The 14,830-nt window shown below is 61.8% G+C and overlaps 2 protein-coding genes across 4 annotated transcripts; one reads left to right on the forward strand and one right to left on the reverse strand.

Moving 5' to 3' along the window:
• Window positions 1–1,053: 1,053 nt before the first annotated feature.
• SNX11 (sorting nexin 11) lies at window positions 1,054–6,137 on the reverse strand. 2 transcript variants are annotated; one of them, XM_080359930.1, is made up of 7 exons: window positions 6,063–6,137; window positions 3,480–3,528; window positions 3,241–3,327; window positions 2,830–2,930; window positions 2,511–2,609; window positions 2,116–2,325; window positions 1,054–2,031 (listed from the first exon to the last, which is right to left on the reverse strand). In XM_080359930.1, the coding sequence occupies exons 2-7, from the start codon at window positions 3,498–3,500 to the stop codon at window positions 1,890–1,892; spliced, it is 660 nt and encodes a 219-aa protein (XP_080216056.1). In that variant the 5' UTR covers window positions 3,501–3,528; window positions 6,063–6,137; the 3' UTR covers window positions 1,054–1,889. The 2 variants fall into 2 exon arrangements, with proteins under 2 accessions (XP_080216056.1, XP_080216055.1); XM_080359929.1 differs by lacking the exon at window positions 6,063–6,137 and having other exon boundaries at window positions 3,480–3,671.
• A 262-nt stretch (window positions 6,138–6,399) lies between these two features.
• On the forward strand, window positions 6,400–12,714 carry CBX1 (chromobox 1). Of its 2 annotated transcripts, none has more exons than XM_080360003.1 (5): window positions 6,400–6,535; window positions 10,417–10,589; window positions 10,972–11,149; window positions 11,803–11,897; window positions 12,376–12,714. In XM_080360003.1, the coding sequence occupies exons 2-5, from the start codon at window positions 10,450–10,452 to the stop codon at window positions 12,518–12,520; spliced, it is 558 nt and encodes a 185-aa protein (XP_080216129.1). In that variant the 5' UTR covers window positions 6,400–6,535; window positions 10,417–10,449; the 3' UTR covers window positions 12,521–12,714. The 2 variants fall into 2 exon arrangements, with proteins under 2 accessions (XP_080216129.1, XP_080216128.1); XM_080360002.1 differs by having other exon boundaries at window positions 6,414–6,535; window positions 10,414–10,589.
• The last annotated feature ends 2,116 nt before the right edge of the window (window positions 12,715–14,830 follow it).

Genomic DNA, 14,830 nt, shown 5'->3' on the forward strand with positions numbered 1-14,830 from the left:
GGGAGATGTGCCCACTGTGTCCTGGCCCCACGCAGGTGACGGGGTTGTGGCTCCATGCCCAGAGCTGAGTCACCGTGACCCCCCCACACGCCGCTCGCCTGCAGCCTGAGCCAGCCCCGTGTGACAGAGGGGACAGTCACCCCCAGGGCCATTTCCCCCAGCCTCTGCAGCAAAGCCCAGTGCAGTGCCCCCCAGGTGGGGGTCTGGCTGCAGCCCTGGGGGACATGGATGCTCTGCTCCTCTGTGTCCCGCCCCATGGCCAGATCTGCCTCTGAGTCACTGTTTTCCCGACAGCTTTGCAAAGCTGATCAGCGCCTCTAAAGACAATCTCTGCCAGGCTCTGACCCGCCGCCAGCAGCGGGGCCGAGGGGGAGGTCGGGCACTGTGGGCGGGAGGGGGGCACAGCCGAACCCCCCTCCAAGAGCAGCTCATTGCATGGCACCGAGCGAAGGCCAGGGCGGTGCCAGGCTGAGCTGGTGGGGAGAACAGCACTGGGGGCCTGGGGGAGGATACAGCCCAGCCGTGGGCGAGGACACGCGTGGGCGCAGCAGCGGGTCCTGGGCACAGCTGGGCTCACAGCTGCACCGTTTGGAGCCGCACACTCATGAATACGTATGAATATGCATGAGGGGGGGCAGCCAATGGCAGCGGCGCTCCAGCGCGCCGGCAGCTGCCAGCCTTTGCCATGAACTTCTCTTGACATTTCGGATGCGCCTCGATGGGTTTCCAGCCCTCCCGCCCCCTCCCCGATGGGTCCTGACCCCTGCATGGGTCCTGGACCCCCCTCAGGCAGACCGAGCACCGCAAAACTCGCTTCAGGGCCAAGGTGGGACCCCCTGCCCTGCCTGTCCCCTGCCGCCCCCATGCTGGGTGCCCCTGGGGACCTCTGCGCTGGTTCCAGCAGCTCCAGCCCCACAGCCAGAGGTGCAACAACCCTTTTTTCCCCAAAAGCCATTTCTCTGCAATTAGCTGGGCCCCCACTCAGCTCCCTCCGCCCCCGCAGCGAGGACGCGCGTCGCCAGCGACCAGTCGAGTCTCTTCTTCTACTTCATTTTTATTTCGAGTTAGAGCACGTCGGCTTTGCCGTCACCAGTGCCGAGGAGGGGGGAAAAGGTGCGGGAGAGCGCAAGGAGCGGCACCGGGAGCAACCGGCACTGCCAGACACCGACCCCGTGGCAGCGCCGCGCTCCTGCTCTCGGAGCAAACGAGACCCCCCCGGCCCCCCATGCAGGGCAATGGGTGCACTGGGAAGCAACCCATCACCTCAAAAGGGCTGGGGAGAAAAACTGTCCCCCCTCTCCTGTGCTCCCCAGGGAAGCTCGTTCCCATCCGTCCCAGCTGTGGGATGAGTTGTGCCAGGAGGCCCCAGCTGTGGGATCTGCCCCCCCACGTGTGGGCTCCACGCAGCTGAGACCCCCCCGCCAGGAGCTGTACAATGCACCTGGTACTGGGGAAATGCAGCCTCCCCTGCCTGCAGCAGCAAGGGGGACACTAAAGGGACATGCTGAGCAGTGGCCAGCCCTTGCTCCACCGTGCTGGAGGTGCCACCATCCCCCCCGGGCTGGGGACACAGCGCTGCGCCGGCACTGCCGCCCAGTCCAGCCCCGCTGCTGCTGCTGCAGAGAGCAAAGGCCACGGGAACGACAAACACGGGTTTCACTAACTGCTAGATCCCTTCTCCAAAGAGGAGAGTGACACGAACACGCTGCCTGGGACATGGGGACAGGCGAGAGTCAGCAGGGAGAGAGCATGTGAGCCCCAGACACCGCAGAGCCAGGGACACGGCTGTGCTCCCAGCGCAGCCCCAGTCCCACCAGCCTGGACAGCAGTGGTCCCTCTTCCAGCGAGGCCTGCGGGTGCTAGGGAGGGCAGGCGATGTCCCCAGAGCGTCACTGCGGCTCCCGCTGCCCGCCCGGGGGCTCCGCGGGCTCCTCCGGACTGTCCGAGTGCGCGTCATCCATCCCGAAGTCGCTCCAGTGCGGGAAGGTCTGGAGGCAGCTCAGCCCCTGCGGGTTCCCCGGGCCGGCGCAGCTGAAACGAGAGGACGGGTCAGAGCGGAGATGGGACCCGGGGACAGCGCGGGACCCCAGCCCCGTCCTTCCCCGCCGGCGTTACCCGGGGCGCGGGTCCCGCAGCAGCAGCGCGGGGCGGCTCTGCTCCTCCTGCGCCCAGCCGCAGTTGGACATGGCGTAGTGCAGGATGGCATCGGTCACTGTCCGCGAGCCCTGGCCCTGCACGCACGCCTCGATCTCGGGCACCGAGAGCTGGCTCTGCAGGAAAAGGTGCAGGCGGCTGTCGGAGAGAAGGACGACGTTCTGCACCACCCTGCGCAGGGAGAGAGGAGGAGGAGTGAGGCCGGAGCACGCTGAGCTCTGCCCTGCTGGCGGCTCGTGTGTCCCGCGCCGCCACAGACAGCCCCATGGCCACCTCACAGCCACATCTCAGCACAACGCGAGCAGCGTGTCCTCTCCCCCCACCCAGTGCTCAGCATCCGCAGGAGCTTCACTCACTTCTCCAGGAACTGCTGCAGCCCCTGTCTCCGCTTCTCGACGAACTCATCCGTGCTGCCCACAAAGAAGGTGGATTTCCCGGGCAGCTCCGGGACGGGCCTGCAGGCACAGGGCAGAGGGGGCGGCTCAGGGGCAGCGCCAGAGCTTGGGGACACCGCGGCAGCAGCAACCAGGACCCCACTTTGCGCAGACCTGGGTCCCAGGAGCTCAGAGACCCCGTGTCGGTGTCTGGGGTTTCTGCCCACGTCTGTTCCCAGTTCACGTGGGTCTCACAGGGAATGGGAAGCAGCGCCTGGCAGGGAGCACGGGGCACACTTACACCAAGCCAGCGTTCTTCTGCAGCTGCCGCCTCAGCCACACGAACTCACGGTATCGGCGCCGCACGCATGAAGTCTTGGCAGTAAAGGCCTTGCTGTTGGTCTGCAAAATAACCCACCATGGAAATAATCCAGGGGATTGAGGGGCAGCAAGGGAGAGGAGGGCAGGATCCCGCCTGAGCTGTGATGAAGGGATCCCCGTAACCTGCTGGGCTTTGGGGAGCTGAAAGTGCAGAGAAAACTTCTCCAGGGGAGAAGCTGGGTCTCAGATCTTCACAGAGACAGCGCAGAGGGGGAAATGGGGCTGCTGGGGGCTGTCACGGCTCCTTCCATCCCTGCTCAGCACGGCCAGACAGGGCTGGACCGCTGCTCCCGTACGGCACGACCGCAGCTCATCCCGCTCCCCAACTCACGTGCAGGAAGATCTTATAGTCCACATAGGAGTTCCAGGAGCCCTCGTTCTGCACGCGGGGGTCCTGGACACGCACCGTGGTCAGCTCCTGTGGCACAAGCAGCGCCTGAGCGCCCATCCCCGCCTGCCCCATGGACCCTGCCCGGCGCTCAGCACCCCCACCCTCAACACAGCGCTCAGAGACCCACACCCCAGGCAGGATGGGGCAAACGGACAGACCCCCATCAGAAAGGTTCTTACTTCCTCTTGGTTCTCCAACATCCTAGAGCCAGAGCCCAGCGGGAAACATCTGTACAGAGAGAAGAGGATTTAGTAAGACTTTGCTGCACCATTACGTGCTCCTACAGTAATTCCCGTTGTGCAACCACGCCATGGACACGGTGCCAGGGCTTGGGGGGAAGGGGACAGCGAGATAAACCCCCCTACACCAATAAAACACATAGTCCAGGCAGGGAAACCCCTCAGAGTCCCCGGGACACAGACACAGACCAGGAATATTCATCAGAGGGAGCTGCAAGACCAAGTGTGTCCTATCTCTGGGTTTCACCTCCTCCGTGGGATTATTTGCAGAGGTTTTGAAGCCTCTGGGATGAACCAAGAGCACAGGACGTCCCGTCCCAGCGCCCGAGGGACACGGCTCCCCACGGCAGAGCCAAGCGACGCGTCACCTGTCCCCGCTCCTGGAGTTTTGCCTTTTAGGCCACGAGAGCTGCCAAGTGCCAGGCAGCGCTGGAAACCCGGCCTGTGTTTATAAGCTCAGATGTGAAGCGAAGCGCTGCTGGAGACAGAGCTAATTTTAGCTGGCACAAGGGGAGGGGTTGAGCCATAAACGGCGCTTTAAAAATCCGGCTTCACCGGTTTGAGGGTATTTTCTGCCAAACTTCAGCCACCCAATTCCACCTGGAGAGCATGGAAAGCGTTAAAAGAAGCGGAGAGGAGTTTTGGGATAGACAGCGAGAGATCCAGGCCCTGCTCCCAGCACCACAGCTCCCGCTGGGTCAGGCCACTGCTGCTTCCAATTGGAGCTTCAAGGGGAAGGGCGAGGGGAACATCCCAAATAAACCCCTCCACGCTTTCGCACACGTGATTCCTCCCCTGGGGAGGGAGGGGAGAGAAGGAACAGGACGTGACACGGGTCGCTTTGCTCAGCCCCGATCCTCCCCCGCGCTGGGGGCTCCCAGCCACAGCCCGTTCAGCACCAGCACTTCACCATCGTGTTCCTCGCCCCTCCGGGGACGCTGCTGCCGTCCCCTCTGTTGCTTTTACAGCTCCTGGCTCTGCACAACAGCTCTGCCGGGATCAAAAATGCAGGAGGGAGAAGAGGGAGACTGAGAAACTGCCTAATGGAACAGCAGAGGGTTGCCAGGAACAGGAATTTAATTTCCCAGGGTGCTCGAAGAGCAGAGATGGCTCTGGACAGCCAGGGAGGAGGAGAACGGGCTGCGGGGAAACCGAGACCAGAGCCCGAGCATCTTTCACCTGCGCTTCCATCCAGAGCCGTACCGAGAAACGCATAATCCCATTTCCGCTTTATTTGGCGTTAATTGATCTCATCTTGACAAATCAACTTAAACCCAGCGGAGAAGGCAGCTCTGAATTAGCTTTAAGCAGTTACGCCAAATCCTCTTGCAGGGCTTTTGCTTAAAGCTTCGGTTTAAGAGGCCCTGGGGTACGTGGTTTGGTTTCACCTTCCTCCCGTTTGCACTGCGGTGTTCCCAGGGCTGTCGCTGTGTCCCGGATGGAAGGATGCGGTGCAGCGGCACCGGGATGTCCCGTGTCCGCCTTCTCGGAGCCTCACGCTGCTCACCCGCCCGGGACACGCGGGTTTGGGCGCTGGAGGAGCTGCAGACGCGCTCCCACCGGGGACCGGGCAGATTTGCCTCCCCATGCCCTGTGCTGATGGGGGAGGCAACAGTTTTACCTCGTCTGCTGCCTTTGACCCTCTTTGCTCACTCGGACACGTCCTTAGCAGCGTCTCAACCCCTCGGCACAGTATCACAGTATGTTTGGGATTGGAAGGGACCTCAAAAGCTCATCCAGTCCAATCCCCCCATGGAGCAGGAACGCCCAGGTGAGGTCGCACAGGAACATGTCCAGGTGGGTTGGAATGTCTGCAGAGAAGGAGACTCCACAGCCCCCCTGGGCAGCCTGGGCACGGCAGGACCTGCGCTGAACGCTGAACGTTCCCGTGATAGTTAAACCAGCCCCAGGCCGAGCTTTGCCAACGCTGAACGTTCCCTCCCCGGCACACACCCGTGATAGTTAAACCAGCCCCAGGCCGAGCTTTGCCGCCCGTCACCGCTGCGGGTGACTCGGGGCGCACACGGGAATCGGGGCTTGAGGAACAACGGCAGCGACCCCGTTGGCTTCTGCTCTTGCTCGCCGGGCCCGGGCTGAGCTGCCTCCGCCGGCTCCGGGCGGGCTCGGAGGTTGTTTCCCCCCCAAAGCCCCAGGGACACCCCCGATCGGGGCCTCCCCGGGGGCTGCCCTCCCCGTGAATGCCACCGCCATCGTGTCACCGCGCTCCGGAGCCACCCGCGGCCCCGCAGCACCGGGGCTGGGCCCGGGACAGGCCCCGCAGCAGCCGCCAGCGCTCCGGGGGCCGGGGCCGCTCCCTGGCAGCCGGTCCGGCCCGGTCCGGTCCCCGCGGGTCGGCCCCGCCGCGGCGGGAAGGCCCAGCCCGGCCCCGCCGCCCCGGGCAGGCCCCGGATCTCCCGCCAGGGCCCAGCGCTGCCCCCCGGGGATCCCCCGCCCGCCTCCGCGGGGGCTCCGCACCGAGAGACCCCAACCCCGAACAGCGCCCCCCGCCCAGGGCCCCCTCACCTCCTCCTGTAGGCCGCGGCCCCTTTAAGCAGCGCGGCGGCGCGGAGGCCTCACGGAGGTAGGCGGTGCTTCCTCTTCCGGCGCGGGGCACGCTGGGAGTTGTAGTCGCCCCGGGCAGCGGGCGCGGCCTGAGCGCTTCAGCTCCGCGCGGCCTCCCGGGGGTCCCACCGGACCCGCCGCCGCGCGGCCCACACCGGAGCGGCGCGTCTGAGCCCAACCGGGAGAATCGCGCCGGGGCGGGCTGGCGGCGGCAGCGGAGCGGAGGACTACAACTCCCAGCGTGCCCCGCGGCGGGAGGACTACGAGCCCCAGCGTGCCCCGCGGCGCGCGGCGCATGCGCGGAGCGGGCGGCGGGCAGCGGGGCTGGCCGGGCTCTTTTGTTCGAGGGAGGCGGACGGAGCGCGGCCAGGCCCGGGCGGCACCCGACCCCGCAGGCCCCTTCCCCTCGGGAACCGTTGGCGGGGCTGTGCAAGGTGAGCGGGGGCGGCGGGGGGCGGCGCTGGGCGGGACTGGGGGGGGTCGCTGCGGGAGGTGGCGCTGAGGGCGGTGAGGCCGCGGGCGGGGGGATGGGATGGGGTGGGATGGGGTAGGGGGGTTAGTGGGGGTGTTATGGGTGTTTGGGGTGGGGGGCGTGTTGCGGGGGGGGCGCTGGGAAAAGCGGCATTGGGGGGGATGTGCTGGCAGGACCGGGCCCCCCAAAGGGGCCGCGGGGCGGGGGGGGTGAAGCTGCGGACAAATCTGGGCCCCGCGGCCCCTGGGGGTCGGGAGGGCTGAGGTCGGGGCGGGCTGGGGGGCCTTGGGCAGAGGGGGAAGAGGGGGCTGGGGGGGCTGGGGCGTGAGGGGAGAGCGGGGGGAGCGGCCAGAGCGGGGACCCCGCTGGGGGGGCGGCATTTGGATGGTTTAAAAAGGCGCTGGTGGAGCCCCCGGGGGGAGGAGCATCCGCGAGCGGAGAGGGGACGAGTGACGAGTTTTGGCGGGGAGAATGAGCGGGAAGCGGCTCCGCGGGCTGGAGGGCGGGGGGGGCTCCCCTGGGGACACCCCGGCGGGGCACAGGGGCTGATCCCTTTGGAGGCAGCAAGCGCCTGTGTTGTCCCTATAAACCCAGAGATCGAAGCATAAAAGGGATCTCTGGCTGAACAATTCCAGGTTCTATCTTTGAAATATTTTTATTAATGTAAAAATAAATAAGTATCCCTTGCGCACGTGAGCGGAAAGTGCCCGTGATGGGTCGTTGCAGCCACCCGTCCCCACCAGGTTTGCGACCAGGGTCTGGTTTCCTATTAGCGCTCGAGGTCCTGGTGATGAAAACGATGAGAAACAGATGTGGCTGCGCCGCCCCCACTCAGAAATAAGGCGAAAAAGGGTCTGTGAGCGCTGGCAAACGGCTTCTGGGCACAGGGCACCGGGGACGTGTCCCCAAGGCAGTCCCGGTGTCCCCAGCGGTGAGGGCTGCAGGGGAGATGCTGCGGGGCCATTCCAGGCGTCCTGCAGCACTCGGGGCAATGTTTTCCCGTCTTTATACAAAAGGGAGAAGAACATAAATCCCCGCTCTGACTCCACCGGTGTTTATCTGATCTGGAGGAGATCAGAAGTTGCGTCCGCTTTCACATAATAAACTCCAAATTCCTGTCTGCAGGACGGGATTTCTTACTCCTGGTTCTCTTTCTGTGCTGGGGGGTGACGTTCCTCCTGCTGCGTGTGCGTTTCTCATAAACCCAGAGGTGCCTTCGCTCGCCGATTGTGAATTTTAACTGGAAATGATGTGGCCGGGGCTTGAAGGTTGTGGCTTTTCTTTAGTTTGGTTTCCATTCAAGGGCTTGAGTTTTCACTCCAGCTTTGCAGAGATGTTTTCTGCAGTTTCTGGAGAGTGGAAGCCTTACCGTGCTTGTTCCCACTTCAAAAGAGCGGTGCCTGCTGCCTGTCCCTGGCACGTGTCGGGTAAACTTGGCGTCTTTGAAGAGACGGGTGATCCCAGCCAAGTCTGGGAAAGGCAGGAGGAGGAAATGTTTTAAGTTTAAAAACTCATTAAAGCTGAGCTGAACTGTTAATCCTTTAAGATGCTGCTAATGGAGCTGGTCTGGGCTCAGATTAAACCTCTGGGTCTCCACTTTTTTATTTTTCTTAGGCTGTTCTTCCTTTAATTGTTAAACTTTCTCCTCCCAAGTGTCCCGGCCAGGCTGGGTGTATTTTCATTTCTCCGGTAGCGGTTTCACCCCGGGGTGCTGTTCCCCGGATCTCTCGGCACCGGCTTCGCTCTGATCCGCAGCACAACGTGCGGCCAGCGCCGGCTCCTGCCCCAAGACCTTGGGGTTTTGTCCGCGTCTTCGTGCTGGGTTCTGTCTCCTGGCCTTTCACCGGAGTCGGGATTCTTTCCAAGCGCTGTCAGTGTGTCCTGGCTCCTGCTCTCTGCCGCACACCAGGAGTTGTTCTGTCGGTCTCTGTTCTGCTTTCCCCTCCACAAAGGGGTTCAGCTTTCAGCAGAGATCTCGGCACCCAGAGGGGGCAGGGGGTGGTGGGTGCTGCAGTGTTAGTGCCTCTGGGTGGGGCTCTTGTAGGCGGGGCAAATGGGGGTGGGGTTGCCAGGGGTGTGGCTGTTGTGGGCGGGGCTGCCGGGGTGTGGCTGTTTTGGGCAGGGCCAGTTGTGGGTGGGGCTGTTGTAGGTGGGGCTGTTGAGGTGTGGCTGTTGTGGGTCGGGCTCCTGGGGGCAGGACTGTTGTGGGTGTGGCTGTTGTGGGTGGGACTCCTGGGGGCAGGGCTGTTGTGGGTGTGGCTGTTGGGGTGTGGCTGTTGTGGGTAGGGCTGTTGTGGGTGTGGCTGTTGGGGTGTGGCTGTTGGGGTGTGGCTGTTGGGGTGTGGCTGTTGGGGTGTGGCTGTTGTGGGTGGGGCTCCTGGGGGCAGGGCTGTTGTGGGTGGGGCTGCCGGGGGTGTGGCTGTTGTGGGTGGGGCTGCCGGGGGTGTGGCTGCCTCCCCTTGGCGCTGCTGGATGTCCCCCCCTTGGCAGCCCCTTCCCCAAAGAGCTCCTGGCTCAGGGTTTTGTCTCCTCCACCAGCACAATGAACCGAGGGCTCCGCTGCGCCGTGTCCCTCGGCTCCTTCTCTCCCTTTCATCCCCACAGCCCCGTCCCGCAGCCCAACTCTGGTTTTAGCTGTTCCCCTCTGAGCCCGGCCCAGCCAGACTCAGCCCTTGGGCTCTTTGATCCTTATGAAGCAGCTCGAGCAGCCCCGTGACCCAGCTGAGCACCTCTGGGTGCCTCAAAAACAACCCTGTCTCCAGGCCATGACCACAGTGCTCTCAACTCAAACCATGTGGCTGCTGCTGACCAGAAACCTCCGCAAAGCGAGGGGCACCCCAGATCTCACCCCCAGCCCATCCCGGAGTTTATGTGCTGGTTATTTGAGGTGGTGACAGCACCTTCTTGAGCATCTCCTCTGCCATGTTGTGCTCGGCTCCGGCCCCTTCTCCGGAGACTGGCGGGGGTACAGGGCTGGTTTTAGGCAGGCGAGGGTACAGGGCTGGTTTTAGGCAGACCAGGTTGCCAGCTCTGCCTCTGGCTCTGTGATGGTGCAGCTGCTTCTCGGAGATAAGAAACAGGAGATTTGGAACCTCTTTGGTTGGACTAAACCAGCGCATCCTGTTCCGGGCGCTGGGCTGGCGGTGCAGGCGTGTTTGGAGCTGAGTTTGGGGACTGGAGGGATCTGTATTTTTCTTGAACCTCAGGAACAATCCCGGATCTGCCCGGCTGCAGAGCTTTCCCTGCTCCGAGCGGGGTTTTGGCGGGGGTGTGGGGCCTCTCTGTGGTTTTTGGCTCTCTGAAGTGTTCCGTTCCGTGTGTTGGCAGCGCCGCTCCCCTCTGCAGCCTCCCCGGCGGGACCGGGGAGCGGAGCTGTGCTGAGGGCCACCCCGTCCCCAAGGGCCACCCCGTCCCCAAGGGCCACCCCGTCCCCGCCGTGCCGCGGGTTTAGGGCCGGTACCCCTGGCTGTGTCGGGCCAGGGCGTTCCCCAAATCCTGCGTCACTTCTCCCACTGCCCAGTGAGCGCTGGGGGTGCGCAGGGCTTTTTGGCTCTTTGAACAGATAATCATCCCTGAGTGTGCGTCCATGTGAATGTGGGGAGCGCGCTATCAAGGACTGTGACTTATATTTACCTTAGATTAACTATTTATTAACTTCTCCTTAATATTAGCGGTGCGCTGTCTCCCTGGCCCATCCTGGCCCATCTCTTCATGCATTCCCTGCTCTGCACGTACCTGTTTTCTCCAAAACAGCGTTTTCCTGCGCGTCCAGCGTGTTCGCTGCCTGGCAGAGGCAAACCCGACCTTGACACAAACCTCTGGTTCTCTCTCCTTTTTTAGCAGCGTCGCCCATAAGCTGAAAAACTGGCCAGCACAATGGGAAAAAAACAGAACAAGAAGAAAGTGGAAGAGGTCTTAGAGGAAGAGGAGGAGGAGTATGTGGTGGAGAAGGTCCTGGATCGACGAGTGGTGAAGGGCAAAGTGGAGTATCTGCTGAAGTGGAAAGGCTTCTCAGAGTAAGTGGGTACTGGGGGCTCCAACACGAGCATCTCGGCTGCTTTTGGCTCCCAAAGACCCTCCAGGTGGGTGGCTCAGCCTCCCCGAGCCACTGCGCAGTGCCCTGGGGGGGCTTCCCCCCCTTTAACCTGGTGTGAGACAAACAGCTGGAGAAAATGAATTCTATTTGTGTCCTGAGAAGGGAGATAAACCACCCTGCCCTCTGGCATCGCCGCCTGGACCAGGGCCCCTTTTCCAGGGGGAGGTCACACATCCAAACTGCTGCTTCTCCCCCATGGCCTCACCCACTGTTCAGGGTGTTTCTCAGCAGGGAAAGCTGTAGCAAAACCCCCCCGTGTGTGTAACGTGTGTGTAAAACTCCGCTGTCACCTTTGCTTGCAGCGAAGACAACACCTGGGAGCCGGAGGAGAACCTGGACTGCCCAGACCTCATCGCTGAGTTCCTGCAGTCCCAGAAAACCGCGCACGAGAGCGAGAAGTCCGAGGGGAGCAAGCGCAAAGCGGAGTCAGACACGGAGGACAAGGGGGAGGAGAGCAAACCAAAGAAGAAGAAGGAGGAGGTGAGTTGCGGGGGGTTCTGCACTGGCCTCCCCACCTCTGCGTGTGCCGCGGTGTCGGGAGCTCCAAAACCTCGGTCAGGCTGTTCTCCCACGCTGGGGGGAATGATCGCGCTTCAGTGAGAACCCGGCTGGTGAAAAGCCGTAGACCCAGAGCTGGGTCTAAGCTGGGCCTCTCAGCAAGTCCAGAACCAGACCTAAACAGAAAGGCCAGTTCTTGAACCACAAGGGTAGAGAGCACCAGGGTCTCCTGAAGAACCGCACGGAGGGGAAAGAGGATTCAGGAGCTGCCTTGGAAAAGGGGGTGGAGGCGGAGCAGAGTGTTCTGCTTGGGGAGCGAGGCTGCTGAAAAGCCCCACAGTCTGATTTGCAGCCCGGGTGCTGCTGAGCCTTGACCAGCACCAGAGTTTGAGCAGCAGGGCTGTGGAAATGGGGTCCTGCACCTGCAGCACCGCAGGGTGCTCTGCCCGCTGCCGGAGCTGCCTCGTGCCCTGGGATATGGCACCTGGGGGTGCTTCTCAGCGCCCCGCTGGCCTTTATCACCTTAGTCCAAACATCAGACACACGGAACCTTTCTGAACAGCCACCGGTGTGTCCCGGTGACCGCAGACAGGACCGTCCTGTCATCCTAAAACTGGCAATCTGTCCATTCTCAGTTGGAGAAACCGCGAGGTTTCGCCCGAGGGTTTGAGCCGGAGCGAATCATCGGCGCCACGGATTCCAGCGGGGAGCTGATGTTCCTGATGAAGTGGTGAGTCTGGCTTCGCGGCTGCCGCTTCTTCTCTTGCTCCGCGCCGGGGTGAACGTGGGTGCGAAACCAGCAGGCAGGGCCCTTGGGATCGTGTGGCGTTCGGATGTCGAGCCATTTGCTTTTGCAGCAGCTTTGATTTCCAAGTCTCCTTCTCTGGGGACGTTCCAAACCTGCGTGGATCCTGCTCTGGTGACCCAGCTCGAGCAGGGGCTGGGCCGGGTGATCTCCAGAGGTCCCTCCAACCCCAAACATTTGGTGATTCTCTCCCTGTCCCCAACACCCCAGAGCTGAACTCACGCCTCAGTTTCTCCTGCGCTCACCCACTGCTGCTCCTGCTCCAGAGCCCCTCGGGAAGGGGCTGTTTGCATCCCCCAGGCAGCTCAGGGATGCTATTTACCCACTGATTCTTCTGTTTTCTCTGGTCTCCGTTTCTCCGCGTCCCCCCGCACCCCTAACTCGCACCCCGCTCTGCCCGCAGGAAGAACTCTGACGAAGCCGACCTGGTCCCTGCCAAGGAGGCCAACATCAAGTGCCCGCAGGTGGTGATCTCCTTCTACGAGGAGCGGTTGACATGGCATTCCTACCCCTCGGAGGACGATGACAAGAAAGAGGACAAGAACTAACCCCCCCGCGCCCGCTCTGACCGGCCTCGGCGTGGAGGTGGAACTGTGGGCGCGAGAGGCGGCTGCGCGGGGTGCGGAGCGGCCGGCGGGGACGATGCCCTTTGGAGAGACCCCTTTGGCGTCTGCGCCCGCGGCTGCTCTGCTGCTTCTGCAGCCCCGCGCCGGGGACGATCCCAAGCAGCCCAGCTCGGCTGGGGGGGGGCGGGAGGGGGGTTGTTGGGGGGGTGGAAATTGGGGTGTTTGTTTCGACTGTGGATTTGCAGCTGGCGGGGGAGGCAGCAAAGCCCCTTCATGAAGGACTCGCTGGGGGGTGCGGGTGGATGCTGCTTGTTCTTTAAGGGCCATCTCAGCAACCGCAGCCTCTTCCCCATAGTGGTAACTCTGCATTTTCACAGCGTAGCATGTGTGTAGTTTTGGGGGGGTTGTTTTGGGGTTGTTTTTTTTTTGTTGTTGTTGGGTTTGTTTTGTTCGATTTTGTTTTCTTTTGCTATTTCCTAGTGTATCAGTTTGGGGGGGGTGGGATGTGGGGGTATCGGTCTCTTGTTTAATTGAGGAGGGAGGGCGATGAGGTCTGGTGACCACGTTCCGGATCATTTCCAGATCTTTTTTTAGAACCTGAATTCAGAAAAGAAAAATAGGAGGAAAAAAAAATAGGAAGGGAAAATAAAAAGAGCCCAGTATTGATGGGGACAGGGACACTGACACGCGGCTGGGGCGGTGACTGTCCCCACGCCAGAGCCACGCGCCTCCATAGCCCACGGGCACTTTTGGGGGTGGGTGGGGGGTGACTTGTGAAAATGCAGCTTTGTGATTGCCGGATCCTGACATCGCATTGTACGGGGGGAGCCACGGGGACCCTTTAATCGTCTTTTACCTTCTGTCCGTGACAAGGTGCTATTTCTCAAAATTGGGGGGGGGGGGGGGGGAGAAGGTCAGACCCGTGACCACTTGTTCCTTTTCTCACCTTAATCCGAGTGTCCGACCAGCAGCGCTGGGAACCCTTTGGTCGTGGGAGGAAATCAGCAGCAGCACAAAACTCAACTCCGTGTTCTCCCACGACGAGCGGTTTGTTTGCGGGGGCCCAGACGTGGTGCTGGAGCCGCATGTGTCACCCTGAACCTTCTGAAGCTTTGTTTTTTTTAATCAGATTTATTACAAATACTGAACTATTTAATGTCTGGAGTCTTGAGCGCACCAGACTCCCGGCAGCTCCGTGTAGGGTGGTATGTATCTAGACTTGCATTGTACAAACCTTTTTGTTTGTTTTTTTTTTTTTTTTAAAGCATGTGTTTAGGTTTCTGTGAAAACGTTGTTTAAATGTAAAGTACGTGTTTGGATTTTAACTTCACACCAAGCTCTGTCAGTTTTTTGTCTCAATAAAATTTTAGATTTATAATGCTGATCTTTTTCTTCCCCACCTTGCTCCTTCCTCAGCCCGTTGTGCGCGAGACGCGGGACGCAGAGCGGGGCCGGAGGAGTTCGGCCGCTTCCCGCCGCGCCGGGGGCTCCGGAGCGGCCGCCGGAGGGTTCTGGTTTGTGCCGAATTCCATCCGGAGGAGAGAAGTGTCCTACAGGTCAGTGGCTGGAGGTCCCGGTCCAGTCTCGCCCCTGGACCCGTTGCGATTTGGGACTTGGATGCTGCCGGAGCCGGGAGCGCGTGTGTCCCACCGATCCGGCACCCGGGTGGGTAAGTGGCTTTTACTTCAGTTCTCTGGACGTCGGACGGACTTGGTCAGTTTGCGTTTCCCGGTGGGTTGTTGAAGCTCTGGTGATGGGCTGAGGACGGAGATGACCTCACGCGCGGCTTGGTGTGGGTGGCCTTGGGGACAGCCACAAGCAGGGAGGTTTTGGGGCTGTTCAGGGGTGATGGGGTCTGCCCTGCCCCAGCAGCAGCCAAACCCTATTAATCACTGGAGGTGGAAGGGGGAGCATCCACCTACTGGACCATTGGGAGCTGCGGTTCCCGGGGGCTCGGAGGCCAGCGGTGGTAGCGGGATCTGGGGGACACTCATTGCTCCATCCCAGTGTGTGACTGTGGCTCCGAGGGTTCCGGCGCCGGGTCTGGGACAGGTTGTCACTGGTGGTGGCATCATGTGAGCGGGATGGCTCACCGCGCAAGAAACCGGGGGAAAAAGCTGTAGAGAAAGGCACCTATAGCTACAAAATATAGAGAGATGATCCAGCGCCGAGCTGCAGCAAAGGATCCCAAAGCGCCGCTTCTAGGCACAGCTGCGCAGCACCGGCCGCGGCTCCGGCTGCCGCATCCGCTCCCAGGAGCCGTTCTCCAGCCCTGGTTTGTTCACCAGGCTG

Source organism: Nesoenas mayeri, assembly GCF_963082525.1.
Source record: "Nesoenas mayeri genome assembly, chromosome: 26".
Classification (NCBI taxonomy): domain Eukaryota; kingdom Metazoa; phylum Chordata; class Aves; order Columbiformes; family Columbidae; genus Nesoenas; species Nesoenas mayeri.

Excerpts from the sequence above, each read along its gene's own strand:
- SNX11 (XM_080359930.1), bottom strand. The coding sequence starts at position 3,500 with ATGTTGGAGAACCAAGAGGAA. Across the intron at positions 2,931-3,240 it reads ACTATAAGATCTTCCTGCAC|ACCAACAGCAAGGCCTTTAC; the intron begins GTGAGTTGGGGA and ends GTTATTTTGCAG. Across the intron at positions 2,032-2,115 it reads CTGCGGGACCCGCGCCCCGG|CTGCGCCGGCCCGGGGAACC; the intron begins GTAACGCCGGCG and ends CTCTCGTTTCAG.
- CBX1 (XM_080360003.1), top strand. The coding sequence starts at position 10,450 with ATGGGAAAAAAACAGAACAAGAAGAAAGTGGAAGAGGTCTTAGAGGAA. Across the intron at positions 10,590-10,971 it reads AAGTGGAAAGGCTTCTCAGA|CGAAGACAACACCTGGGAGC; the intron begins GTAAGTGGGTAC and ends CTTTGCTTGCAG. Across the intron at positions 11,898-12,375 it reads CTGATGTTCCTGATGAAGTG|GAAGAACTCTGACGAAGCCG; the intron begins GTGAGTCTGGCT and ends CTCTGCCCGCAG.